This window comes from Lichenostomus cassidix, chromosome 18 (assembly GCF_008360975.1).
Source record: "Lichenostomus cassidix isolate B80296 chromosome 18, HeHo_3.0, whole genome shotgun sequence".
NCBI classification, from domain to species: domain Eukaryota; kingdom Metazoa; phylum Chordata; class Aves; order Passeriformes; family Meliphagidae; genus Lichenostomus; species Lichenostomus cassidix.
In genome coordinates this window covers 2,565,209-2,591,551 of record NC_139498.1, presented here as the reverse complement: position 1 = coordinate 2,591,551, position 26,343 = coordinate 2,565,209, and the positions used below count along the sequence as shown (strand labels likewise).

Sequence of the window (26,343 nt, the reverse complement as noted above, 5' to 3'; positions counted from 1 at the left end):
CATTAGGATGCAGTCCCAGCCCCATGCTCTGGACACCTCCTTGTCCCCATCCATTGTGATTCCTCCTGCTTGTCGCCATCCCTCAGGAATCAGGCACGGCTCGAAGGTGACCTCAGCACGCTCTGTGTCTGATGTCCAGCACAGCCTGCAGCCCTCCAGAAGGAGAGGCTATTCCGCCCCCTCCGGCACACTTGGAGCCCCAGCCAGGCTGGGACAGGGGGTCAGGAGCCCAGGCAGGGCGGTGTGGGGTGTCTGGGCACAGCCAAGGGCTCGGGGAAGGGAGCAGGGTCGGATCCTCACCCAGCTCCCCACACCTCCTCCCGCAGATCCACTTCTGGGAGGAGCAGCGGCAGAACGAGAGCTCGCGGGTCAAGACCCTCTTCCTGCCCGAGTCCGGGGTGAAGCTGAAGAACCTGACGGGGTACACCTCGTACTGGGTCAGCGTGGCAGCCTTCAATGCCGCAGGGGATGGGCCCCGCAGCCCCCCCGTGAAGGCACGGACACAGCAGGCAGGTGGGGCCCGTGGCACGGCTAGCCCAGCACCCTGCTGCCCCTGGGCTCTGTGGGGAGGTGTCTCCATGGGTCTGGCTCCAGGGATTCCCCTTCATCCTGCAATCCCAAGCAGAACATCCCTGGGCTCACCCCAGAGGGTTGGTGGTTTGGGGGCACAAGGGGATGAAGGTTTAAGCTGAAGCTTGAGAAGGATGGAAGTCTTTGGAGAAGAGACAAGGAGAAGGAGACTATTCCCCCATGGAATCTTTGCTGCAGAGGGAATGGGGCACAGGGGTGTGAGTTGATGGACCAGAGTTAGGGTGGAGGCAGGGAGAGGGGCTGGCTCGTGCTGGGGGTGTCCCCTGGGAGCGCTGAGCTGGCCCTGCCACCCTGTCCCCTCGCAGCCCCCAGCGCTCCCGGCTCCATCCGCTTCAGCGAGCTGACCACCACCTCAGTGAACGTGTCCTGGGAGCCACCACCGCAGCCCAACGGCATCCTCGAGGGCTACAGGCTGGTCTACGAGCCCTGCACGCCCGTGGATGGTGAGGGCATGGCCGGGGGGAGCGGGGAGGGCTCGGAGGGACCTGGCTCAGCCTCTGTCCCCGCAGGCGTCAGCAAGATTGTGACGGTGGATGTGAAGGGGAACAGCCCGCTGTGGATGAAGGTCAAGGACCTGGCCGAGGGTGTCACCTACCGCTTCCGAATCCGAGCCAAAACCTTCGCCTACGGGCCGGACGTTGAGGCCAACATCACCACAGGGCCTGGGGAAGGTAGGGGGACATGCAGGGGACATGTGTGGGGTGAGGGAGGGGATGGGGTGGGGGTGGCACGGCCCTATGGCAGTTTGTACCCCATGCCTCCAGCCCTGCTCTGGTCCCCAGGTGCCCCTGGCCCCCCCGGAGAGCCTTTCATCTCCCGCTATGGCTCGGCCATCACCATCCACTGGACCAGTGGGGACCCTGGCCAAGGGCCCATCACCAGATATGTCATCGAGGCTCGGCCCTCAGGTACTGCAGCTTCTCTCCATCCCCACCTCGGGGAGCAGGAGAGAGGAAAACTGGGGCTGGGAGTGCTGGTCTGGGCTGGGGATTAGGAGTTCAGTGTCCGTGGTGTTGTCCATGTGCTGATCCATGGGGAAAACACTGCAGAGTGGGGCTGGTGGAAAGGGTGGGTGGATGGAGGAGCACCACCCCTCACCCTGGGGTGTCCTGCAGAACCAGCCCTCCCCTCCCAGCCCGCTTTGTCTCTTCCAGATGAGGGGCTCTGGGACATCCTCATCAAAGACATCCCCAAGGAGGTGACCTCCTACACCTTCAGCATGGACATCCTCAAGCAGGGCGTCAGCTACGACTTCCGTGTCATTGCTGTGAACGACTATGGCTATGGGACCCCCAGCACCCCTTCCCCCTCCGTGTCAGGTGTGTTCCCGGGGAATCCTGTGCCCCTGTGCCAGAGGGAGGGTCCTGCTGTTGTTCTGTCCTCGTGGCCATCACTGAAACCCCCTCCTGGCTCCTACAGAGTCCCCAGTCCCACTGCCAGCACTCCCTTCCCAAATCTCTCTGTTATCCCCCTTCCCTGTGGATTCAGGTCTCACAAAGTGCCCCAAGTGACCCCGTGCTCTGCAGAGGGGTGTCCCCACCCAGACTGGTTGCCCCCTGTGCCTGTCCCCCTCTGATCCTCCCTGCTGTGCCCCAGCCCAGAAAACCAACCCGTTTTACGAGGAGTGGTGGTTCCTGGTGGTCATCGCCCTGGTGGGGCTCATCTTCATCCTCCTCCTCGTCTTCGTGCTCATCATCCGCGGGCAGAGCAAGAAGTACTCCAAGAAGTCAGACTCAGGTGAGTGAGGGAGTGCGGTGGGTGGGGACAGGACCCTCCAGGTGCCAGCTCTGATCGCACGGGAGCCTCCTGGGGGTCTCTCCCTGCCCTGGGGGTCTGGGTGGAGTGGTGGGAGCCTCTCTTCCTGGGTGACTCGGGAAGAGCTCCTGCAGAGCCCCAGTGACACCCGACAACGATGCTGTGGCTTCCCGGAGAGCCCCGGGAGCTCAAGATGAAATGAAGGACTTGTCGCACAGACAGCTGCGGAGGCAGGGCCGCCCCGGGGGCTCGCAGAGGTCGCTGGGATTAGCCAAACACAGCTCTGTTTTCTTAGCTCTGTCAAGGGCTCAGATTGTGGGGAAAATCCAGACCTCCTCGTTAAGCAAACAGCCTGGAGCGAGGAGCTGGGGACACTGGGGCAGGGCAGGGGGCTGGGCACGGCTGGCACCTCCCGGCTGTCCCCAGGTCACTCTGGAAGCAGCACAATCCCCCCAGGGCCATCCCCAGCCCTCCTCACGCTGTGCGGTGCTGCCTGGGGAGGGCAGGGGGAGGCTGAGCATCCCATCCCATCCCATCCCCCAGGGAACAGCTCCAAGGCGGCCGCCCTGAGCCACGGGGAGATGGTGAGCCTGGATGAGGGCAGCTTCCCCGCCCTGGAGCTCAACAACCGGCGCCTCTCCGTCAAGAATTCCTTCTGCCGGAAGAACGGCATCTACACCCGGTAGGGATTCCCTGCCACAGCCCCTTCTCCGGGCAGGGGAGCGGTTTTGGTCATCGTGTTGATCCCTGTGCCATCATGGGATGGGGAGGGCTTGGACCCTGGGCAGGGTGACCCTGATCTGCCCAATGTCCCCCTGCAAGGCTGGGGTTCCCTGGCAGTGGGATCAGGGTCCTTGCGGGGCTTGGCTCGCCTGAGGGGTGCTCCTCAGGGGTCCGCTGGGTTTGTCCCCAAGTGGCCCAGCCCCGAGGGGAAGGGACTCATGCTAACCACCCACCTGCCTGTCCCCGAGGTCCCCACCCCGGCCCAGCCCCGGCAGCCTGCACTACTCGGACGAGGATGTGACCAAATACAACGACCTGATCCCCGCCGAGAGCAGCAGCCTGACCGAGAAACCCTCCGAGGTCTCCGACTCCCAGGTGACCCCCGGGGACAGGGACCCGGGGCGGGATGGAGGGTGCTGGGAGCCCTCCCTGAGCATCGCCACGAGGCAGGTCCTGGTGCACATTTGGGAACAACACTGCTGCCCATCCCCCTTTGGAGGCAGCAGCACCCCTGTGGCTCCGTGGCGCAGAGCCGCAGCGAGGCTGGCACAGCCCCCGGCCCGTGTGCTGCGGATGTGACACTGCGGGGGGCTGCCAGGCCTGCTGGGGACAGCGCACGGGGGACGGGAGGTCAGCGGGGTTGGGGGCTGTCCCGCTGCCCGGTCGCTGGTGGCAACGTCCGCGGCTCTGCCAACTCCACAAAATGCCACCTTTGTCTTGTCCCGGGGCCGCGGGCAGCTGTGGCCGGGCAGGGGTGTGGAGCCCCAGGGAGGCCATGGGAGCATCACCCCCAGGGTGGATCCTGGGCGACATCTGACAGGCTGACACCCAGGAAAAGGTCCCCGAGCAGGAGGGGACCGTGCCCAGGGTGCCCCCCCGTCGCTGCCCTCACCGGCTGTTTCCCTGGCAGATGCCGGCTCCGCTCGCTGCGGCCCGAGCGGGGCTCGAGTGGCTTTTGAGGAGCTGTGAAGAGCTGCGGGAGCTGGCGCTGGCGCGGGGCAGTTCCCACCGCCCTCAATGGGCCCTTTGTGCGCCGCCGGAGAAGCTGAATCCAATTACCGGCAGAGCCCAAAAACACCCTCCCCGCCAGCCCGGGGGCATCGCGGCCTCGGCAGCGCTCAGGAACCTTTTATATACGGTTTTATTTTGTTTTAGCAAGAGGCAGAAACCCCCCAGTGATGCTTTAGCCGTCCCAGCCTTTAAATACTTTCGGGATGTGCTCGCCAGCGTTCCCAAAAGAGCACTGGGAAAGCACCGGGAAAGCACTGGAAGTCACAGGATCACTGAGGCTGGAAAAGACCTCTGAGATCATCGAGTCACAGCTGTGCCCTGTCCCCACCTTGTCCCCAAACCAGAGCACTGAGTGCCACATCCTGGCCTTCCCTGGACACCTCCAGGGACTCCAAACCTCCCTGGGCAGCCCCTGCCAACGCCAGACCACCCTCTCCATGGAGAAATTCCTCCTGATGTCCCAAACTCCCTTGGGGTCGTTCTCTCTCATCCTGCCGCTGGGAGCAGAGCCCGACCCCACTGAATTTTGGGGCTGGTGGGCGATGGCCCCACCTCACCACGTCCCCCCGCGCTGTTTTTCAGGGCAGTGACAGCGAGTACGAGGTGGACCCCGCGCACCAGAAGGCCCATTCCTTTGTCAACCACTACATCAGCGACCCCACCTACTACAACTCGTGGCGGCGGCAGCAGAAGGGCATCTCCCGGGCCCAGGCGTACAGCTACACCGAGAGCGATTCGGGCGAGCCCGACCACACCCCGCTGTCCAACAGCACCTCCACGCAGCAGGGCAGCCTGTTCCGCCCCAAAGCCAGCAGGACTCCCACCCCCCAGACCCCCGGCAACGCCCCCAGCAGCCAGCCCGGGACCCTGTACCGCCCGCCCAGCAGCCTGGCCCCTGGCTCCAGAGCTCCGATCGCTGGGTTTTCCTCTTTCGTTTGATATTTAAACAGAAGAAAAGAAAAAAAAAAAAAAAAAGAGGAGAGGGGGAAAAATTAGGGAAAAAAAAAAAAAGCAAAAAAAAAAAAAGCCCCAAGAAATTGAGAGAAAAGGAAAAAGCAGCGAGGGAGAGAAGAGGAGGAGGAGGAAAGGGAGCAGCCCCAGCTCCGTGGGTTTTCTGCTTTCTCACCGGAGCTGGATGCCAAGCACCATCCCCGGCGCTGGGGAGCAAACTTGTCCCCTCCTTGGCCACAGCTGTGTCACGGACTCCTCGGACAAGGTGGGGCAGGGGGCTCGGGGTGCACTGACATCGCCCTTGGCACCCACCGGGGCTGCCCTGGGCCTGCTGCCGGCCTGGCCGGGGCGCTGGGCGCTGGGCACGAGGCTCCTGCCGTGCCAAACCCCGTCCCCTCCGCTTGTGGCGACACGGAGATTCCTGCCTGCGGAGGGCGAGAGGAGCTCTGCTGATCCTAAAACCTCTGGACGTGACCCCCCCACTGTGGACCCCCCAGCCTTTGGGAGAAGGGGGAAGGATCCCAGGGGACAATTCATTCCTCCCCTCGTTTGTGCCTGACCCAGCACAGCCCCCCAGGAGAAGCCAGGACTGAAACCCCAGGAGAGCCCCGGCGGGGTGCATGTGGTGCTCAATCCCCCCTGATTTTGCACCTCGGGGGCTCTGGTGAGGACTCGGATGGGGCGATTGGAGCCTCCCCTCGGTATTTCTGGTGGTTTGGGACTTTTTAGTGGGGGTTTTGTGCAGAGGCCTGAGGACATCCGGGGGGGTTGATGCCCGGGGGGGTCCGTGGCTGTTTTGGGGGTCTCTGCACAGCCAAGCCCCTGCAGTGCCTATGGGTGAGCCAGAACCAGCCCGGCAGGGCTGTGGCACCCGGGCTGAGCCGAGGGAGATGCCAATAAACAGCCTGAGGATCAGCGTGTCCCCTCTCTGTCACCTTGCCCTGCTGGAGGAAGGGCCAGGGGGATGTGTCTGTGTGTCCTGCTGCCCCTCTGGGCTTGTGTCAGCCCTATGGCACCGGGGAAGGACCTGGGCAAAGGGTGCCAGAGGGGCTGGATTGAGCCCAGAAGGGTCTAGGGACCAGTGGTGGCCTTGTCCTGCATGTTGCCATCCCAGTGTGGTCTGGAGCTGCTGGGGTGGGGGGACAGGGAAGAAGGGAGGTGACCCCAGTGCACTGTCACTCTGGGCACTGCCAGCAGCAGCCCTGGCACTGGGGATGTCTCCTGGGCTGGTTCACAGCTGCCCTCTCTTGTTCTGCCCTTCAGGCCTGGCAGGAAAATCCAGGTGATGTGTTCAGGTTTCGTCACCTGTCACCTCCTGGCAGCCAAAGCGGGGGCTGGAGGTGGGGATGGCTCAGCTGCCAACGGTGCTGGGAAAGCACTGAGTCCATGCCAGGGGCTGCCAGGGCTGTGGGGACTGCACTGTCCCTGTCACAGCACCTGGGGCTCATCTGACCTACTTGGTGCCCAAGGCAGTGCAGCACCCAGGGGTGGCTTGTCCCCTCCTGTGCAGTGAGGGACCCCTGGCACCCTGCTCGAGGTGACAGAGAGACGGGACAGAGAGGGGTCTGTGTCTGGCTGGACAAATTCTGTGCAGCCCAACTCCAGCCCCAGGCAGCCTGGCTTGTGCAAGAGGGACCTTCCTCCCGCCAGGGGTGGGACATGGAGCCACGGGGCAGAGCAGGTCTGGGGAGTCGAGCAGCACAGGTGAGTTCCCAGTGCAAGGAATGCTCCTCGTGCAAGGGTTTCTCCTTGTGCAAGGGACATTGCCAGTGCCAGAGGTGCTCCTGGTATCGGGGATGATCCCTGGATGAGGGATGGTGGCTCCTGGGAGGATCCTGTGCCAGCCCTGCGAGCACTGAGTGCTGAGCTCCCCCAACATCTCCCGTTGAGGGAACAGTGGGATCTGTGTAGGATCCCCAGCGCTGGGACAGAGCAGAGCCCAAGCCCCACTCACCTGCCCTGCCCCAGCTCGTCCCTAGCTGCTAGAAGCCGGAGGGTGCAGCCACATGTGCAGCAGGTTTGGCGCTGGCACCGTGCCGGGAGGTGACACCGCCGGTGTGGCTGCGGCCGGAGCGCCAGAGCCCTGCGGCAGTGATGGTGGCGATGGCGGGAGGAGCCCTTTGAGCCTGTGGTTTGCCACAGCCGAGGGACACAGAGCCTGAGGAAGTGGGTGAGATCCCACATCCCACCATGGCAGCGGGTCAGGCCTCTGTTCCCAGAGCTGCTGTGCAGGACCCGCTTTGGGGACAGCAGGGATGAGCTGAGTGCAGGTGGCACTGGTGAGAGCTCTTGCTCACCTGGGCTGCCTCAGTTTCCCCATGGAACAGAAGGAGCGGGACCAGCCAGGCTCATGGAGAAAGAAGACACTGAGCATCATCACTTCTCTCCCACCAACCAGCTCATTCCCAAAGTCCCTCCCCACCATCCCAGCCCCTCCCGGCAGGTGTGGCTGCCCATTGCCATTCCCAGAGCTCTCTGTGCTGCAGCCGGGCAGGGTGAGCTGTCAGCACCAATCAGTCCCCAGGGACCAGACTGGCCTTGACCTTCTCCCCAGCGCTGCTCCCTGGCCTGTGGTTTTCCCAAGGGCAGAGCAGCCCTTGCTGCTGGGGGAGAGAGCCAAAGTGGGGCACAGGGGAGATGCTGCACCCCCAGACCTTGCTGGGTGGACAGAGCAGCGTTGGAGCTGAAGCTGCTCCCTGCTCCAGGGGAGATGTTGATGTGCCAAAAGTGAGGGTTGTGACAGATAAAGCTGGGCTGAAGTCTCTGATTTGTTTTAATTTATTTATTTTACAAGCAGCCCTGCAGCCTGGGCTCTCCCAGTCTTCCAGATATCTCCGGTTCCCCGCCAGCTCCTGGGACAGAGCCAAGTGTGTCATGTCCCCACCTTTCCCTTGCCTTGGGCCTTGGGGACAGGGACAGCCCCTCCTGCCACGCCAGGGGCCAGACGGGGCTCGGCGCATCCTCAGAGCCACACGTGCCTGGGGCACTGCTCCGTGCCGGGGGTGGCAGGAGAGGAGAGGAGAGCAGCCGAGAGGACGGACCCAGGTCTGTGCCCCCTGTCCCACGCTGTGGGTGCCACCCTGGAGGGGTCCCTGTGCCAGGCCAGGGCTTTTCCTTGGGCGCTGCAGAAGCCACACTGCTCCAGGTGGGATCATGGGATCACGGACTGGTTTGGGTTGGAAGGGACCTTAAATGTCACCTCGTTCCAGCCTGGCAAGCCAGCTGTCCTGGGAGAGGCCGGCAGGGCTGCAGCTCATCCAGGTGATGGTTTTCTAGGTGGGCACTGGGTTTGGGGAGCCAAATCCCTGGCACTGCTGGCCAGGAGAGTGTTCCGGCTGGGAAAGAGGGAGGCTGCACAAGAATCTGCCCACGGCTGGCTCCCACCTGCACCCAGCTTGTCCCGGTGCCCACCTGGGCACCCCTGGGTGCCGAGGTGCCACTGGGGAGTGGGCAGAGCGTCCTGCCAGGATGTGCTGGCTAACTGCTGACCGCTGGGTGAACGGCGTGGGGAAGGGACCAAACCCCTGGCTGTGGGTGAATGGCTGGGGGGTTACTGGGGAGGTTTCTGGCAGCAGCCAGCACTGAGCCCTGGGGCTGGAGGGTTCTGGGGGGGCTGTGGGGGCACTGCTTTGCCCTGGCACCCTGGGGTATCCGGACAGTGATCCGCAGCACTGGGGCTCAGGAAAACTCCCCGCTGTCTCGGCAGCGTCGGCAGACAAAGCTGGCAGGAGCTGGCAGCAGCAGGAGGGGATGAGGCTGCCGGGAACTCGGGCGCTTCTCCCTGCCCTGCTTTTCAAAGTGCTTTTCAAGCCTTTTCTTTTTTTTTTTTTTCTTCTCCGCTTTCAAAAGCTGCTGAGAAGCAGCAAAAGGAGCCGGCGATGGCTGAGGAAGGGCGGGAGCGATCCGTGCTCCAGAGCCGCCCAGCACCCCGACCTCGCCTCCCCCGGGCCGGCTGCAGCCCCGGGGCTCTGCGCGGCGGGGAAACGGGAGGGGGGCCGTCTCTCCCAGGCAGTTTTTCAAGTTGAGTGGGTGCCTGCTCTTCCCAGCCGGAGCCAGGCCAGCCCGCGGGAGCCTTCCCGGCGGCTCGCAGCAGCCGGGTGATGTTAATCCCTCCTGACTGCGCTGTCTCAGCCATCTATCTCCACGCTCCCGTGACGGCGGCAGGTGAGGCGAGCAGCGCTGCGCTGGTGTCCCACCAGCCTTCGAACACACACTTTGTCTCCACGTGAGTGGGTCGAACTGCCGGTGGGGGCTGTGGCAAACCCTCCTCCTCTTCCTCATCCATCTAAACGCACTGTTGCATGCGGCGGTGGTTTCCAGGAGCCTCCTGCTCAGCAGCAGGCCCGGGGCTTTGCCTCTGGCCTCCGTTTCCCGGTATGGAAAGCAAGGAAAATAAATTTGCCAATAAAATAGGCTATGAAAACGGCATTGGAGGAAGCAGCACAGCCCAGAATGGAGACACAGGCATGAGCAGGATGGTGCTGGACACCCGGGCTGGGGGCAGAGGCTGTGCCCTGGGTGCCAATGCCAGCATCTCTGCAGTGCCGCGCTGGCCCTCGCTGCCTGCTGGAGCACCAGCTCTGTGGTTACACCACTTCCCTTCCACGGAAGGAAGTGTCAGACCCAGATGAGCCATCTCAGTGCCCGGCGCTGCCCACCCCATGCCGCCACAACCAGCCCCCGGATCAGGGACTGGCCCTGCTGGCACCAGTGACATGAGGAACCTCAGGACCTCACAGCGTCTTGTCCCAGCATCTGAGACCCCAAGAGTGGCACGGCCAGAGCATCCCAGCACCCCACTCGCTACGCCCCTGCACCCCACCCTGCCTCCCTCCCCAGAGACGCCAGATGCTCCGGAATACCCAAGAAACGCTGCATTAGGCAGGTTCGGGATAATCTCGGCTCTCCCGCCCCTTTTCTCCCACAAAGGTCTTGTCTTAATCCCCGCGAGCGGCTGTGCAGCCCAGCACTCTCCCTTTCAGCCCTCTGTCAGTGGGGTTGGGATGATCATGAATTCACCGCCAGCGCCGGGGGGGCATGAAATCCATCCCTGGGGCCGTGGAGCTCCACACCAGCACCAGCGCTGCAAATCTGGGGTGGCCATGGAGCCCCTGCCACCGTGTCCTGGCCACCGCCCACCCAATCCGCCCCCGGCCTGGAGGGATCTCACAGCCCCCCAAAAGGGATGGAGCGGTGGGACTGGCTGGGGACAGGGAGCTGGGGGCACTGCGAGGGAGGTGGGTGTAGCCTCGGAGGTGTCACGGTCACCAGGGGAACGAGGAGATCGCTGCTGCGCTGGGGATGAAGCAGCCTCCTCCTGGCGTCTAAGCGCGGTTTTTAATTCCCCTTAATTAATTAGTCTCGGTCACCCACCACCACCACCTCAACCCCGCCGCTCTGCCAGGGGTGCGGCCAGCTCCTTGCTCTGCCAAAAGGGACCCCACTCGTTATCCCAGCGGGGACAGGACCTGTGACCCTCACTCCCGCCGACCCCCTCATCCCCCCGGGAGCTGCCGATCCCCACTCATGACCCCTGTCCTGTCCTGTCCCCGCTCCCGCGGGACCCCCGGGCGGGGCCGCGCAGGGGACAAGGGTTCCACCTCCCCCCCGCCCCACTCGGGTTTGAATGGAGGGCGTGGGACCGCCCCGTGACGTGGCGCCGTGCCATTGGTCCGGGCGGGGCGATGATGTCATCGCCGCGGGGAGGGGGCGCTCCGTTCCGGCGCGGCGCGGCCATGGACCGGCGGCGGCGGCGGGGCCCGGGCGAGCAGGTACGGGGGGGGACACCGGGGGCTCCGGGGGTCGCGGCGGCCCGGCGAGACCCGGCTCCGCTTGACCAGGTCCGGCCCGGCTGGTCCCGGCGTGCGGAGAGCCCGCCGCGCTCGGCTCGGCTATTGTCCGGCGGGCGGGCGGGGTCCCCGGTGCTGCCGCGCTCCGGTACCGGGCAGAGAGACGGCCGGGACCCCCCGCCTCATTCCCCGCCGGGCCGCGGGGCCGGTGCGCGGCGCGGGTGGGCGAAGGGGTTAACAGGATGCGGAGCGCTGTTTGCCCAGCGCGGGGCACCGGCCCGGCTCACCCCGCCCCACCGGCGATCGCCGCCCGCTCGCCCGCCGCTCCGCCGAGCCCCGCGCGGGGGTGGCGGTGGCCGGGGCCGGCGGTGGTCGCGGCCGGGGCGGTGGCTGCCCGCGGCCCGTCTCGGGAAGGTGGATCCTCGCCGCGCTGGAGCGGGTCCAGCGGCACCCCGGGGCTGGCCGGCGATGGGCGCCGGCGGGTGCTGAGTCAGAGCCGCCCGAAATCCCCGTCCCGCTCATCCCCCGGTGGCCCCGGATAGGGCTCAGGGTCCCGGCTGACCGCAGCCTGCCCTCCGCCCTGTTCCCGTCTGCTGGGCGGCACACGCCGCTCCCACGGGCGCCCCGGGGAGAGGGTCTGCCCGGCTCTGCCAGCACTGGACACGGGATTAACTCCCTGACCCGCTCCGGTGCCCGTAGAACTGGGGCTCCGTGGGCAGCGACCGCTCGTGGGGCGCTGGACTCGTCCCACGCCGCCCCGGTTTGACCCCGGCAGCAGCAACAGCGTGAAGTATAGATGTTTCCAAGCGCCGAATCTATGGATCAGGAAGGCTGTTCCAAAGGCAGTTGGGATCTATAGAGCAGGAGAGCTGTTCCAAAGGGATCGTTAACGGGCTGTGGGGGGAAACTGAGGCACAGCGTGCCATCTCTGCACCCAGGACAGGGCTCGCTCCCCAGCCGGGCACGCAGTAAACAAATCTGTTTTGGACGCAGCTCCCTCGGAAACCGTGGAGCGACTCCAGGGGAGGTTTAGCACCGAGGAGGCTCGGTGTGTGTGAGTCTGGGGCTGCAGAGCGAGCCTGGCCTGAGCCCCCATCCCCGGGGCAGCCTGCCGGCTCCGTGCCCCGGGCTGAGCGGCCGCGGGGCTCCCTCCCCGGCCCCCAGCGCCAGCCCCGCTGCCAGCGGCGTTGTGCTGACCGTGCCGGTCGCTCCCTTTGTTCGCTGGGTTTTGTCCTGAGCGCAAACATTCGCCGCGGGCCCCCCGAGCCGGCCGGCTGCGGGATCCGGGCCCCCGGCAGGTAGGGAGCCGCGGCCGCGCTGTGGGAAGTCTGCCTGTTTACTTCCCGTCCACCCCAGCGAAACCGCAGGAATTCGGAGCCCGGCGCAGGTCGGGAGGTCTGTTCAGCCCCTGTATCCTGTCGAGCCCCGGCCAGCCCCTGTTGCAGAGACAGATCCAGGGCCAGCGAGGAGATAACCTTTCCCCCCCGGAAAAGTCCCCTCCTGGCCCTGCAGAGCCGCGGGCTGGTTCGTGGCCCCGGAGCTGGAGGATTTATGGTCCTGTGCGTGTTCTGGCGTGTCCTGCCAATAGTTCCTTGCTGAACTCTGGCTACCTCCTGGCTGTTGGCAGTCCCTCGGGGAGCGCTTCTCTGCTTTTGGCACCGGCGGTGAGTTCCCAGCCCGGTGCTGATCCGTGTGCCGAGAGCCCTGGCGGGAGCCAAGCTTCTCCTCCCGCCCCGTGTGCCATTTCTCCATCCCCTGATGGCTCTGATGCTCGCTGGCAGTGGCTTTTCCACTTCCACAGGCTGCTCCGTGCATCCCACGGTTGTGCTGCAGCGGCGTCCCGATGCCAGGGACAGGACCAGACCTGTCACCGCGCCGGGGTGGAGGCGGTCACCGGGGCGCCGGGGCTGCCCGCACCGACAGGACCGTCTGCCCCCAGGCACTGGGAAGACTCGCTGGGGAGCCCAACCGAGGGTGTGACAGCGGCTGGGTCCCCTCCTGGGCCGGCGGTGGCAGCGTGTGATCTGTGCCCTGTCTCCAGCCGCTGTCTGCCGGGCTCCAACATCAAAGGATCAAAGGATCCCCGAGGGGCAGCTCACCTGAAAGTGGGGCTGAGCAGGCGGGGTGACCTCCCTGTCCCGTGTGTGGGCTCTCCCTGGCCCTGGGCAGCGTGGGGCACCCGACCAGTCCGGCACAGCCCCTGCCCCAGCACCCGGCAGGGTGGGGAGAGCATCCTCTGATCTCGGGGTGCTGCCTGGGGGGCTCTGCATGGCAAAGCTGGGGAGCTCGTTTGGAGCCGGCTGGGCCGGCCAGGATGCTTTCCTAGTTTGGCTTTCCCAGCCTGTGAGCAGGATGAGCTGGGGGCAGGATGCATGGGAATGTGGCTGGACTTGGCGTTTCTCCTGTGTGCACTCATTCACTGGCCTCCTTCTTTGAGCCACTTTCACCTGGTCCCCACGGGTGACTGATGCTGAGCAGGATGAGATGAGGAGGATGGAGAGGGGTCTCGTGGGAAGCCTGCACCATCAGGGCACGTGGTCCTGGCCAGGGCTGTCCCAGTTCTGTGCAGGTTGCATTGTCCTACAAGCAGACATTCATTTACGGGGACAATTGTGTCCCTGGGCAACTCAGGTTCTCACTCCTCGGAGGTTGTGATCCCAAAGGGCTCAGAGGCCAGGTGGGAAGCAGCACAGGGCTGTCAGTGTGAGTTATCCCTCTTGTCCTCGACTCGTATATGGAGGTCCTGTCCCCTCCCCTCTCCCCAGAGCCCTGCTGGGGCTTGGCTGTGCTCTGGGCTCTCTGCCCCGGGATGGGCAGCACTGCCAGGTGCCTGCGAAGTCTCTCAGGTTACCAGCAGCTTCCCCTGGTAGGTGGCTGGACAGGCAGCGCCAGCGATGCCTCCCTGGCCTGGTTTCCTTTGTGAAAGCACCGGCAGCGGGAATGTCACAGGATCTGCTCTCCCCGAGCGAGAGGAGGAGAAAAGGGCTCTGTGTCCATCTCCCCTGGGCCGGGCTGTGTGGGCAGCACGGGCAGCAGTGTCCCTCTGTGCTGCCATCGCCTCCCAGGGTGAGCTGGGAGGGAAACACCGAGGAATGGGGGGAGATTTTGGCTGCTGTTGTACAGGCTCTGTGGGCTGGAGCATTGAGGGGAGGGGGACACGGTGCTGCTTTGGAGGCTGTGACGGTGATGGAGCACTGCTGGCCCGGTCGGTCCCGCTCCAACCTCCCGGTGGCCCCTCTGCCGCGGCTTGCAAAGTATCTCACAAATGCTGAACTTGGCCCCGAAATCTAAATACTAGGGAGGGACAGTCCCCAGATGGCCTAAATCAGCAGCACGGTTGCCTGGCCCAGCTGGGGAGCTCGCCGGGAGTGTTTGTTTTATGGAGAACCAAAGGCTGGAGGAATGCTGGCCTGGAAGGAGATGTTGGAAGGGGGAAGCGTTTGTGCCACGCACACGCGCCTGGCCGGGCGTGCGGGAGATCCCGGGGAGGGAGTGGGGTCCAGCGAGCTGCTCCTCTGCGTTGGGATGGGCTGAGGGGGAAGGAATTCTCCTGGCTCCTGGTTTGAGGTGCAGCAAGGAGGTGTGGCTCCTTGGTGGCTTCCCCCAGCTGCTGGGGGTGAGCTAGGGGCTCCTCCAGCCAACCCTCCATGTGCTGTCACAGCTCTGGGTGGCTGTCCTGCCGAGGGGGGCTCAGGCTGTGGGGTGGGGGGATCCTGCACAGGGCTGGACAGGGAGTGTGGCCGTGTGCCACCAGCGCCGTGCCATGGGGCATTCCTGCCCTGGGGCATTCCTGCCCTGGCCAGGCCCATCCGGGAGCCCTACACGGAAGGGTTGGGCAATGAGACTTTGCCCCAGCGTGGGGCCAGAGTCCATCCTGCCCGAACACAGCCTGCCTGAGGTCCTGCGGCTCCCGTGGGGGACAGCAGGATGTCACAGGGCGGGTTTGGGGAGGGAAGGGGGTCGGAACCCTGCCCTCACCATACGGGTTGCTGTGGGGTGGGTGCTGTGGGTCCTTGTGCTGTCCAGGGCAGGGCTGGGCTGTGCTGGGACCACTGCTGCCCGTGGGCTGTGGGGCCTGGGTCGCTTCCAGCTGCATTCTGGGGCAGGGGGGAACGTGCCCCCACCCTGAGGCTCGCTCCAAGGACACACGTCCGTCCCTTGTCCCTTCCCCGTGGGTGTCACGGGGCGCGGTGTCGCCGGCGGTGCCCAGCGGGAGGAAGCGGGCGGCCACTGGCCCTTCCTCCCCGGCAGCCTCTCCCGGGACCACCTGGGGCTGCCTGGCGCCACGGGATGCAGGGACGTGGTGGCTGTCCTTGTCCCCTCCTGCGTGGCTGTGTGTGTGCTGGGCTGGACAGATTGGCTGGTGGCCCCAAGGTGGCCGAGGGAAGGAGTAACGTGACCGTTCACATTCTGGTCAGCCAGAGCCCTCGTCATTTCTGTCACCTCTGAGTCACAGCGGTGACGATGACACGGCTGGGGATGGTGGGGATGGTCACACATGGGCTCAGCTCCAAGGAGCAGCATGGGGGGTTTTGAGGGGCTCCAGGGCAGCAGAAAAGCCGTGTCCCCACGTCGCCATCCTGCCAAGCACAAAGGGGTCCCCATCCTGGTCCCCCCGTCCCCCTGCTCGCCTGGCGGTGCCTCCCGGGGGCTCTACGCCCTCCTCACACACTTCCTGCCGTCTGTTTCCAATTCCTCCTGGCGTCTGCTCCTCCCTGCTTTCTTCCAATTAAAAAAAAAAAAAATCCCAGGCATCTTTTCAGCGTGCAGCTCGCAGAGGCTGGAGCTGCCGTGCCCTGCGCCGGAGGGCTGGGGCTGCACGAGGAGGGGACAGTGGGTGCCCGTGGTGCCCTGCATCTCCCTCGGTGCCCACTCACATGGGGCAGAGGGTCAGGGATCATCCTGAAGGATTTCTGCGCCCAGATCTTTCTCCTGCAGTTCTCTCTGCTCGGGGGGATGGGTCTGGGACCCACCCATTCAGGGGGCTCTGAGGATGTGTCCCCTGTGGAGTGATGCCCTGCATGGAGCCCACTCCCAGGAGACCCAAGCAGCTGGTGGGCACAGGGTCACATTTTGCAGCTTGGCGAGATGAAATCTGGTGCCCACCCACATCCTCGAAGCCTGACCATGTCCCTCCCTCCTCTCTCCTAGGAGTGACCCATCCGTGACGCCGGTGGGACGCCGGCCGTGGAGCCCCAGCAGTGAGTGACCGCCAGGCACAGGACCCAGCGTGACACAGCCTCCCCTGGCCGCCACCATGCCGATCCTCAAGCAGCTCGTGTCCAACTCGGCGCACTCCAAGCGCCGCTCGCGCGCCGACCTGACGGCCGAGATGATCAGCGCGCCCCTGGGGGACTTCCGCCACACCATGCACGTGGGGCGCGCCGGGGACGCCTTCGGGGACACCTCCTTCCTCACCAGCAAGGCCGGGGAGCCGGTGCCGGAGGTGGGAGAGGAGCCGGGAGCCTCCAAGCCCAGCCTGCTGTCCCGCCGCTTCCGCAGCAGCAAGCGCTCGCAGTCGGTGACGCGCGGGGACCGGCGGGACATGCTGGGCTCGCTGCGGGACTCGGCGCTCTTCGTCAAGAACGCCGTGTCCCTGCCGCAGCTCAACGAGAAGGACGTGGACAGGAGCGCGGGGCAGCTGCCCAAGAGCCTCTCCTCCAGCCCCGTGAAGAAGCTGCCCGAGGAGATGAGCCCCGAAGAGCAGCAGCGCCCGAACGGGGCGGCCGCGGGGCCGCTGAGCCCCGCCTTGGACGAGCGCGACTTCGGGGACATCACGGACCTGCCCGTGGTGGTGGCCAAGGGTGGGGCGGGCTTGAAGCACGCCGAGTCCATCATGTCCTTCCACATCGACCTGGGGCCCTCCATGCTCGGGGACGTGCTGAGCATCATGGATAAGGATCAGTGGGAGCAGGACGAAGACCCCGAGGCGGAGGAGAGCCGCGAGGAGGAGGAGCCAGCCCCGCCGGGGTCCCCGCTGGTGGCCGTGACGTCCCCGCCGAGCCAGAGCCCGGCCCGTGGCGCCGGTGGCCGCAGCCCTAGGGACAGCAGTCCGGCGTCCAGCTGTACCTCGGGGCCCGAGGAGCGCAGCCCTGTCCCCAGGCCACCGAGCCAGCGGGGAGCACCCCCGAAACGCCCCGACAAGGAGTTCTCGTTCGCCGATGAGGATGATGACGAGATCCGGGTATAAAGGCGGGCGGCCGAGCCGAGGGTCTGGTTCTCATTGCGACTGCTTGGACTAAGGGCTGAACACCCCAATGGTGGCACTGGGGAAGACTCAACTCCTGCCTCGTTCTCCCTCCCCTGCTGCAGCAGGACAGCGCTCTGCTCCCGGCGCTGGGGGCATTCCTGACATCTGTCAGCCCCTGGAGAGCTCCAGCACTTCCTGGGAGGGGGAAGCAGACTCGATTTTGGTTCTTTCTGCTGGACTTTGGATAATAGCTCCTTTCTCCTGCCCCCCTGCCCATGTAAAGCGCTTTAGGATCCAACAAGACGAGCCTTTGGAGTTTTAGCCCCTTTAGTAATATATATATATTTTCTGCCGTACAGTTTTTACTGTTTTCTGATTTGTACTTACCTTTCTCTACTCTCTTTTGGTTTTAACTGAGGGAAGATTTCCCGTGAGGAAGAACTTGGCTCTGGAGCTCAGAGGTGGCCCAGGACTGTGGGCAGCTCCAACTTCCTGGGTTTCTTGGGGACTTTCTGCAGACCAAGAGCCTCCCAGTGCCGTGGCAGTTGCTCGCTCCCCATCTCTCAGATGGATGGATGGATGGATCCATCCCAGATGCTTGACCCTCCAACCAGCCTGGGGGTCACAGAGATGTCCCCAGCCAGCTCTGGGGATGCTGATGGAAGTGTGGGAGGAGCATCTGGAAGCCCCTGGAGCCAGGGAATTCGGTGTCCCTGTGGGGCTGGGCAGTGCCGGGAGCAGGCGGCTGGAACAGGAGGTTTTATACCATGTATGTAAAATGCAAGGAATAAAAGGAAATGGTAGTGACTGCAGTGGCCTGAGTTCCTGAGGGGTGACACATGGCAGGCCCTGCTGCCCAAGCAGGACCAGTGTCCCTGTGCTGCCACCACCCCCAGCCCTGTCCTGCTGCCTCCACCTTGGCTGCCCATCCCTGGCCGTGGTTTGGGCACCTGCGGTGGCTGAATTTTCTCTGCCTGTTGCCTGAGGAAGCAGAGAGCTCCTGCTGGCCGGATCTGGCTCTGGGCTGGGACCCTCGGGCCAGGCGGCTCCTGCCAAGGGACAGCTCTGCCAACACTGCCCTCTCCTCAGCCAGCCCTGCTCCGGGCCAGCCGGGGAGGAGGGGACAGTGCTGGGGGGCAGGACTGGCTGTCCCTGCTCTCATGGGCTGGGGGCCAAGGGGTGCCCTGGGGGTTCCTGGCCCCATGGGGCTGCCGTGGCCCTGGATGATCCCAGTACAGCGAGCAGGGCAGGTCACTCCCATCCCACAGCCAGCTTCCCACAGCTCAGCCGCTGGTGAAATGGGAATCTGCCAGCGCTGGGAATGACTTCCCACTCCAGCCCCTTGGATGGAGCTGGGCTGAGATGGGGCAAAGTGCCAGGAATGGCCCCACAGCCCTTCCCTGAGCGGGTGGAGAGCATGGAGCACTGGCCAGGCTCTCCTCACTGCAGAGAGGGAATGATTTACCCGCTCTACATCTCCCAGCCCTGGGGGGGAACTGGATGCCCCTGTCCTCCCAAATGGATCTCCCTGGAGAAGCCAGGGGAGCGGGCAAATGCTGTGCCACAGTGGGGACACAATGGGGTCCTGTCCTGTCATCCTGGGCAGGGGACATTGGGCCATTGTTTGGGACAGGGAGAACAACAGCAGCTGCAGCTGGAGGCTCTGATCTCACCAGGCTGCCTCTGCCTCGGTCACCATGCCTCTGCCAGGGTCCCGTGTCCCACCCCCTGAGCCGATGATCCTGGTTGCTGTCACCTGGGAGGTCACCAGGCTGCTGGGGGACGCCTGGCTCCTCTCGTCCCTTAGGGATGCTCTGGCACAAAGCAGTGAGGCTCTGTCCCTGGGGTTTGCCCCCCTGGCTCCCCGGGGCTGTGGGGCGGGGAGGAGCCCTGGGGTGACCCTTCACGGGCTGCTGCCACTGTCACTTGGCCGTGCTGATCTTTGTGACGCCTGTCGGCTCCAGGCTCAGGCTCGGCAGCGCCGCGGTGCTGCGAGCTGATGGGGCAGAAAGTGCGTGCGGGGCTGCTGAGCACAGCTGGGACACGGCCCTGCTCCATGGGACAGGGGGTGGCCCTGGAACACCTGGAGGGAGCAGGGACAGAGCCAGCACTGCTGTCCTGGGCTAGTGGGCAGTGACACCAGCACCACCAGTGTCCGGCCAGTGCCAGCTGCAGGGAGCAAGGCTGCACCCCCAACCTCCCCAAGCCCCTCCGTGGGCACAGTGACATCCTGCCACATCCCCGGGGTGGCACCGGGGATGTCCCACACTGCTGCTGGGTGGGCAGTGGGTGCCCAGCACCCTGCAGCACCCACGGGCAGCGCTCTGGCAGTGCTGCTCCAGTGGTTTGATCCCAAGTGACAGAATGGGAGCAGGGCTCCATCGGCCGTGTTAGCCCACGGCGCTCCGGGCGCTGAGCGTGGCCGCGGGAGCCGCGTGACGGAGCAGGGATGGAGCGTTGGGAGAAATCCAGGGGCTCTCCAGGCTGCTCCCGTGGGCTCCAGGAAGGGCATGGGACTGTGGTCATGCCCAGAATGTGCCACTGGAGCCTGGCAGCTGGGAAAGCCCAAAGCAGGGATGGAAGCAGCTTCAGGGTAAGCTGGTGGAAGTGTCGCTGCCTAGGGATGGAAAAAATGGGCTTTAAGGACACTTCCAGCAGAAACCATTCCATGATTCTATGATATATCAGGATCCAAGGTGTGACCCTTTCCAGGAGCCCAGGGGTGTGGGTCTGTCCTGCCAGGCCCTGGAGAGCTGGCACTGCTGTGTACTGAATGATGCTCAAAGCATGCAGAGCACCCCAAAACACCCCCAGGATCCATCCCATGCTATTGGAACGTGCAATCCCAGCACTTCAGCCATGTTTGGCTCCATTTAAGGCCTTGAAGTGAGGGGTTAACCCAGCTCCCAGCCAGCCCCAGCTGCTTTTCCTGGAGGAGAAGCAGATGTGGGAGTGGGGAGGCTGCGAGGGGCTGGCTGGGGCCCGGGGCTGAGCTCCCCAGCTGCGGCACCAGCCACTCAGGGCTGCAAATTGGGATCAGATGTGGGCAACTTCCCTCTCTAAATGCAGCACTCCAGGGCTGCCTGGGCTGCTTTTGCTCTGCCTGGGTAAGAGGAGAAGGAGGAAGAGGAGGGTTTTTTAGTGTTGCTGTGGCCCAAGGTGGCTGCAGGGACCTCCAGAGTGTGGTGCTCCCGGTGGGAGAGTTGTTTTCCTTTGGGAGTGCTTTCTAGCCCCTGGGAGCTGTGCTTCCTTGCCTCTTTCCCTGCCTGTGCCAGGCTGGAGCAGGCTCTTCCTGGGGCAGGGATGATGCAGGAGCTGGTGGCTGGTGTGGAGAAGATCAGGTTTGACTCGGAAGCTGATGTGGAGCAGCAGCGAGGAGCTCGGCCCTTCCCGGGGGTGGACAGTAAGTTGGGGACAGCGTTGTGACGTTTTTTGGGGGGGACAGGTCTGCGGGAGCTCTTGGGATTGTCCTCGTGCTGCACCCACCACAATGCTTGGGTGGTTCTTGTCCTGGCTCCGGGCGTTGCTCCCTCGGGGATGCAGCTGGCAAAGCTGTCGGGGCGGCTCCCAGTGTCCCCACAGTGTCCCTGTGGTCCCATCACTGGGGTGGCAGGTGACGCTCTCCTCGCTGTGGGGCTGTGGGTGTAGACAGGGCTGGGGGGCAGTGGGGACAGGCTGGCTGTGACAGAGGTGTCCCCATGTGTGCAGGGTCCCCCCCGGCGCGGCTGGGGGGCAGTGGGGACAGGCTGGCTGTGACAGAGGTGTCCCCAGGTGTGCAGGGTCCCCCCCGGCGCGGCGGGGCCAAGCCCGCGGTGTGCAAGCACTGGCTGCGAGGGCTCTGCAAGAAGGGTGACAGCTGCGACTTCCTGCACGACTACGACGCCACCAGGATGCCCGAGTGCTATTTCTACTCCAAGTTCGGTAGGTGCGGGGTTGGGCATCCCGGGGAGCCTCTTCCCACCCCTCCAGGAGCCTCTCCCATCCCAGCGCTCGCGTCCCTCGGGTCTGGCCTCGAGCAAGTGGCTGATGCCACCTCCTGACTGCGGGAAGAAGTGCCACTGTCACCCGGCCGGGGTCAGCGTCCCGGTGCTCCTGTTCCTCCCATCCTTGAGTGATTCCCGCCGCGTTGGGACATGTCCCAAATGTCCCCTCCCCTTTTCCCGCAGGTGAGTGCAGCAACAAGGACTGTCCCTTCCTGCACGTTGATGCCACCGCCAGCACCGTGGGCTGTCCCTGGTACGACCGCGGCTTCTGCAGGCGTGGTGAGCTTGGATAGGGACAGGGCTGGGACAGGGACAGGGCTGGGTGGGTAAGGAGTGCCCAGGTGGGGAGTTGGACCCCAGGAACCCAGTGGGAATTTGGGCTTGGGGCTGCTGGAAAGCGGAGCTCCCACAATCCCGGTATGATGTCCCTAATTGTCTCTTCTGCCCGGCAGGTCCCCTGTGCAAGTACAAGCACACCAGGAGGGTGATGTGCTCCAACTACCTGGCGGGCTTCTGCCCTGAGGGACCCAAGTGCAAATTCGTGCAGTATGTACTGGGCAGGCTGGGGGGGCTTGGAATGTGCCTGGGGGGGAAAAGGTTCTCTCTACAAGGTTCCAGAGGTGGCTGTGGGGTCAGGGACAAGGACCCAAAGGGTCTGCATGAACCAAACCCCACACTGAGCTGTGCTGGTGACCAAAGGTTAGCGGTGGGTGGGCAGGGGACAGCCATGTCCCCGTGGAGATGCCTGCAGCAGCTCCAGGACATCCCCGAGGGGCTGGGGGAGCCTCAGGGGACACCACAGGGAATAACTGCCTGTCCTCTGTGTCCCTTCCAGCCTCAAGGGCGGGCTGATGACGAGCAGCACAGACCCCTCCAAGGTGAAGCTGTTTCTCTGTGACCACGGGGCTGCTGCCCCCCAGCTCCTGTGGGACAGCAGCTGCCAACTGCCCCTCCTGCCCCCTTTTCCCCAGGAAGCTGGATGTCCATGGGGGCTGCTACAGCGGGATCTGGCTGCTGGAGAGCAGAGGGGAGGTGAGGAAGTGCCACCCAAAGAGTCACCTCCACGTGTCACCCAGCACCTGGCAGCTCATCTGTGGGACACTGATGGCTGTGCCCCGAGCCCACTGAGCCTGCTGGAAGGAGGCACCTGCTCCAAGGTGAGAGATTTTGGGACTGGGAGGGCTGGGAGCAGTGATGTCACCTTGGAGAGGTGGTGTGGGGACTCCCTAAACAGCCTCCTTGGAAATGTGCCTTTTCCAGGTGCTATTTGACCCTGTTCCCCTGGAGCTGGGGTGGGAAGTGGCAGGGAAGGAGGGATGTACTTGGATTGAAATAACCTGACCACAGGGGAAGGGATTTGAGTGATAATAACCACTGGGAGAACCCTGGGAACAACAAATCCCTCCGGGTCAGAGGTTTGGTGCAGTTGGAGGTCTTGGGGTGTTTCTGTGATCCCATTCCTTTGGAAATGGGGTCAAAATGAACACATGGGAATGTGGCAGTGCTTGATTCCATTCCATCTGCCTCCAGAGCGGATCAGTCAGACCCTGTGCTGGTGAGAGCAGGAGGACTCGGCTGGAAATGCTGCTGGGAAAGTGACTGCAGTGCTCCCACATGGATCAGGGCAGGAGGACACCACAGAAGACAACACAGATGGCACTGGGGCACTGCTGGACTGGAAAAGCCAGCGGGGTTTGCCCAGCACCAGCTCACAGTTTGCACAGGCAGCAGAGAAATCACTTCATGCAACGAAAACTGGGACTTTCCACAGCTGGCTGCTCGCCCTGGCACAGCTGGCTGTGGGCAGGCTGGGACAGCAGCAGCATTGCCAAGGTTTGAAGGGGTGCAGGACTGGCTCGTGCCAGGATCCTGGGCACAAGGGTGAGGATGTGCTCATCCCCTGGGAAGGGGACACAAAACACCACTTCTGAGATCACAACCCAAGCAGGAAAGGAAAATCCACACGGGTTTTTATTGCTGGTAAAAGAGTTTTTTGGTGCAACACCTCTGTCACAGCACTACTGCACTCTACAGAATAAAGAGCTCACACTTTTAATTCTTGGCTTTTCTTTTTCCTCTTCGTGCCTGCAACATGACCAACCCTTTCCCAGACATGTTTGGGAATGGCAGGCTCCAACTAGCACTCCTGACTGTCCTGGTTTGCCTGCTGCAGACACGAGTTTGCCCTTTGGGCACAACAGCTCATCCCATGGATTTTTCTTCCCCAGAATCAGGGCGTTGTGGTCTGAGCTGCTGCTCCAGTGCCTTCACACAGGTCCTGGCCAGTCCCACCAGCACAAGGGGTGAGTACAAACTGGGCTGGGCAAGGCACCGCTCTGTGATTTAGAGAATGGTTCTTGGGATTGAAGCCCACCCTGCCACGACCCTCAGTGCCAACACTCAGCTATAGCAGAATTGTCAAATAATCTCTAAGGACAGCTCAGGATAAGGTGTTGTCCTGTGTCCCCTAAACAAGGGGTTTGGGACTCTGCAGCCCCCAGGAGTTCTACTGCACACACATATCTCAGGGTGCCTCTAATGCTTTCTTACTTCCCCACTAAAAGCTGCCTGGCCCATGGAGGGGTGACCACAGGCTGTCCCTGTCACCTCTCTGCCACACAAGGGGACCTGCAAAGCAGCCCCTCCTCAGCTCCAGCCCCAACCAGGCCTGTGCTGCTGGGAATCCCTGCTGGGATCCTGCTCCTGGGTGTTTCTTCTGCCTCCCAAAGAGCTGTGGCTGTTCCTTGGGTGCTGCTCCAGCTCCTTCAGCGGTATTTACGCCAGCGGTGACGCTCTGGAAAAAAGGGACAAAACCATTCCAGGGTCAGCACAGGGATCTGTTTGGGGGTTCCAGCTGGGATGAGGAGCCCAACTGTAGCTTCTCTGTTTATGTGCTGCAAGGGGAAACTACCCAAACACCAGCAAATCCCTTGTTGTTTGTGAGGAAATCCAGAGAACATCTCCTCCCTCTGCTTGTCAAAGTGCTCCTGACAATCCTGGTGCTCCCCAGGGAGAAGCTGTGAGTCAGCAACTCTTATCAGCACTTTTATTAAGCAAATTCCTCTGCTCACCTAGAGACTCCTGCTCTCTCAGCTCTGGTATTAGTCTCAAATAGGGAGTATTTAAATTATTCCAGAGCTTTAATTAACAGGAATGCTAAACAGACTTTCCAACTGCTGCAAAAGGAAGAATTCCTGAAATAGGCGACCTCAAGGAAGTCTTACTGAAGTGCTGATAGTTCCAGCCATAGCTGAGCAGGCAGTACCCAGCCAGGAGCATGGAGATCCCAGCAGGTCCCCCTTGCCTCACGTGGATGTATTTGGCACAGTAACTGCTCCAGGCTGTTGGGAGAGAAAGGAAAGGGATAAATCATGGGCTGGTCTTGGGAATTCACTGTTTCCATGCAGCTTTCTGAGGCTAAAATGTTGGGGCTATTTATTGCCACAGCCAGAGGGCAGAGAGAGATGGGATGTTGGGAAGGAATTGTTCCCTGGGAGGGAGGTTGGGCCCTGGAATGGAATTCCCAGAGAAGCTGTGCTGCCCCTGGATCCCTGGAAGTGTCCAAAGCCAGGCTGGACAGGCTTTATGGTCCCTCCCACCCCAAACCATTCTGTGACTCCGTGATTCCTGCTTTGTAAAGATCCACTGGACCAGCAGTGTCAGTCAGGGAAGTGGGATGAATCTGCCCCAAAAGCCAGGAATTCTCACCTTTCTGCACTGCTCCCAGCAGCCCCTGGGGAGAGAAGTTGCAGGTGCTGATCCAGGTGTGCAGCTGCCCCAGCCTCACCTCCATCAGGGGCCTCTCCCCGAGGGGACCTGCAGGGTGACAAGTGACAGTGTGGTGGCCGTGCTGCTCCCTGTGCTGGGTAGGCAGCTGGGATCTCACATGGAATTTGAGCTTGGAAAAGGAGAGGGAATCATCTCTCCCACGAAGTTTGGGCTCCACCAGCCCAAACCTGCAAGAGCTTGACTCCAACCTCTGTAAAAACACCAACCATTGGCTTTGCAGGCTGCAGGAGACCCAGTTAAACCTCCTGGGATTCTCCTGGATGTTTCCATTCAGCATTCCTTACCCCTCCAGCCCCATTCCCAGCTGCCATCCCACCAAATCCCAGCAGGGAGTCTCTTGTTACCTTGTTGCCCCTCTGAGAAACCACCCTGGGGCGTCTCCACCGCGATCCTCACATCCTTTTGGAAGTGCTTCCCTGGAAAAATCCTCAGCCCTTCGTAATCAGCATACAAATCTGGAAACCACTCCAAGCCCGTGGCTCCAGCCCTGGCAATCCTGCCAGAGAGCTGGGATGAGCAGGAGGGCTGGGTTTTGGGGGTGAGGAGCAGAGCCAGCTCCGGGACTCTGCCCAGGCTCACGATGGGCTCAGACACTCCCTCCATCTGCTCCCTGCTGCCCCGCAGCCTCTGCAGGCTGTCGAGCTCGTTTCTGGATGTCCCCTGGCCTCTGAAAGGCTCCGTCAGTGACAGATGGAGGTTCTTGGGACGCAAAGCAGACACGGGGGCTTTACATCCCACCCCAATCTCCAGGTGCACCTGCTCCTCTCCTGCTGCGGATTTGTCTCTTCCCTCCTGCTGGATGGGGCCATTTCTGCTCTCAGGGAGCTCTTGAAGTACTTTTGTTGCTTTCAAACTGCCTTTTTCTCCCTTGGAGCTCCCAGTCCCGCTCCCTGCGGCTCCCTGGCTCTGAGCCTCCTTGCTCTTGGATTTCGGAGCAGTTTTCCGGCGCTGTGCCTGGGGAGCAGGGCTGAGCTCCATCCCTTCCGCAGCTCCCCCGCGGCTCCCCGCCGCTCCTGCCCCGCTCTGCGGCTCCTTCTCCCGGAGCACCCTGGCGCGGTGCTTCTCGATCACCACCTTCACCCCCTTCGCCAGCTTCTTGGGAACATCCTCCACCTCCTCGGGGTGCAGATCCAGGCTCCTGGCCACGTCCTGCACCGCGGGCTCCACGATCCCCGCCGACACCGCCTCGCGGGGCTGCGCGGGGCCGGGGGAGCTCCCGGGGGTGGCGATTCCCGGGCGGGGAGCTGCAGCCGCGCTTTGCCCCGGGGCGCTGCCGGTGGCGGGGGAGGGCCGGGGGCTCGTTCCCGGAGCGCTGGCGGGGTTCGGGCGCGCACCTGAGCCTCGGTCCCTACCGGGGGCCGGGCGGGGAGCTGGGCTCGGTGCGGGCCGCGGGGCGCTGGCGGGTGCCGGGCGGGGGCTCGATCCCGGTGGCGGGGCGGCCTTGCAGTGCGGGAGGTGCGCGCGGAGCCGCTTGAAGGGCCGCCGGCAGTGCGGGCACAGCTCCAGCCCCGCCGCCATCGCCGCGCCCTCAGCCCTGCGCCGCGCTGTGACGTCACAACGC

General features: G+C 63.5%; 4 protein-coding genes across 5 annotated transcripts in view; 3 read left to right on the top strand and 1 right to left on the bottom strand.

Annotated features, from left to right (window-relative positions):
• The window catches only part of SDK2 (sidekick cell adhesion molecule 2), a 45,588-nt gene extending 39,635 nt beyond the window's left edge, over positions 1–5,953 (top strand). Inside the window, exons 37-45 of the mRNA XM_085077402.1 lie at positions 327–513; positions 897–1,034; positions 1,101–1,262; positions 1,374–1,499; positions 1,746–1,910; positions 2,188–2,328; positions 2,890–3,028; positions 3,318–3,444; positions 4,663–5,953. Of these exons, the coding sequence (XP_084933528.1) occupies positions 327–513; positions 897–1,034; positions 1,101–1,262; positions 1,374–1,499; positions 1,746–1,910; positions 2,188–2,328; positions 2,890–3,028; positions 3,318–3,444; positions 4,663–5,019 (1,542 nt within the window). The 3' untranslated portion in view covers positions 5,020–5,953. The remainder of the gene's footprint in view (positions 1–326; positions 514–896; positions 1,035–1,100; positions 1,263–1,373; positions 1,500–1,745; positions 1,911–2,187; positions 2,329–2,889; positions 3,029–3,317; positions 3,445–4,662) is intronic.
• A 4,758-nt stretch (positions 5,954–10,711) lies between these two features.
• Positions 10,712–17,818, top strand: CDC42EP4 (CDC42 effector protein 4). The gene is made up of 2 exons (XM_085077399.1): positions 10,712–10,802; positions 15,972–17,818. The coding sequence occupies exon 2, from the start codon at positions 16,078–16,080 to the stop codon at positions 17,008–17,010; it is 933 nt and encodes a 310-aa protein (XP_084933525.1). The 5' UTR covers positions 10,712–10,802; positions 15,972–16,077; the 3' UTR covers positions 17,011–17,818.
• A 1,190-nt stretch (positions 17,819–19,008) lies between these two features.
• Positions 19,009–23,049, top strand: CPSF4L (cleavage and polyadenylation specific factor 4 like). Of its 2 annotated transcripts, none has more exons than XM_085077401.1 (7): positions 19,009–20,413; positions 20,782–20,931; positions 21,177–21,272; positions 21,446–21,539; positions 21,829–21,871; positions 21,969–22,150; positions 22,524–23,049. In XM_085077401.1, the coding sequence occupies exons 1-6, from the start codon at positions 20,314–20,316 to the stop codon at positions 22,119–22,121; spliced, it is 636 nt and encodes a 211-aa protein (XP_084933527.1). In that variant the 5' UTR covers positions 19,009–20,313; the 3' UTR covers positions 22,122–22,150; positions 22,524–23,049. The 2 variants fall into 2 exon arrangements, with proteins under 2 accessions (XP_084933527.1, XP_084933526.1); XM_085077400.1 differs by having other exon boundaries at positions 19,665–20,413; positions 21,965–22,150.
• MTNAP1 (mitochondrial nucleoid associated protein 1) lies at positions 22,939–26,339 on the bottom strand. Its single transcript, XM_085077398.1, has 4 exons — positions 25,127–26,339; positions 24,702–24,809; positions 24,218–24,334; positions 22,939–23,787 (listed from the first exon to the last, which is right to left on the bottom strand). The coding sequence occupies exons 1-4, from the start codon at positions 26,298–26,300 to the stop codon at positions 23,759–23,761; spliced, it is 1,428 nt and encodes a 475-aa protein (XP_084933524.1). The 5' UTR covers positions 26,301–26,339; the 3' UTR covers positions 22,939–23,758.
• Between the last annotated feature and the right edge of the window lie 4 nt (positions 26,340–26,343).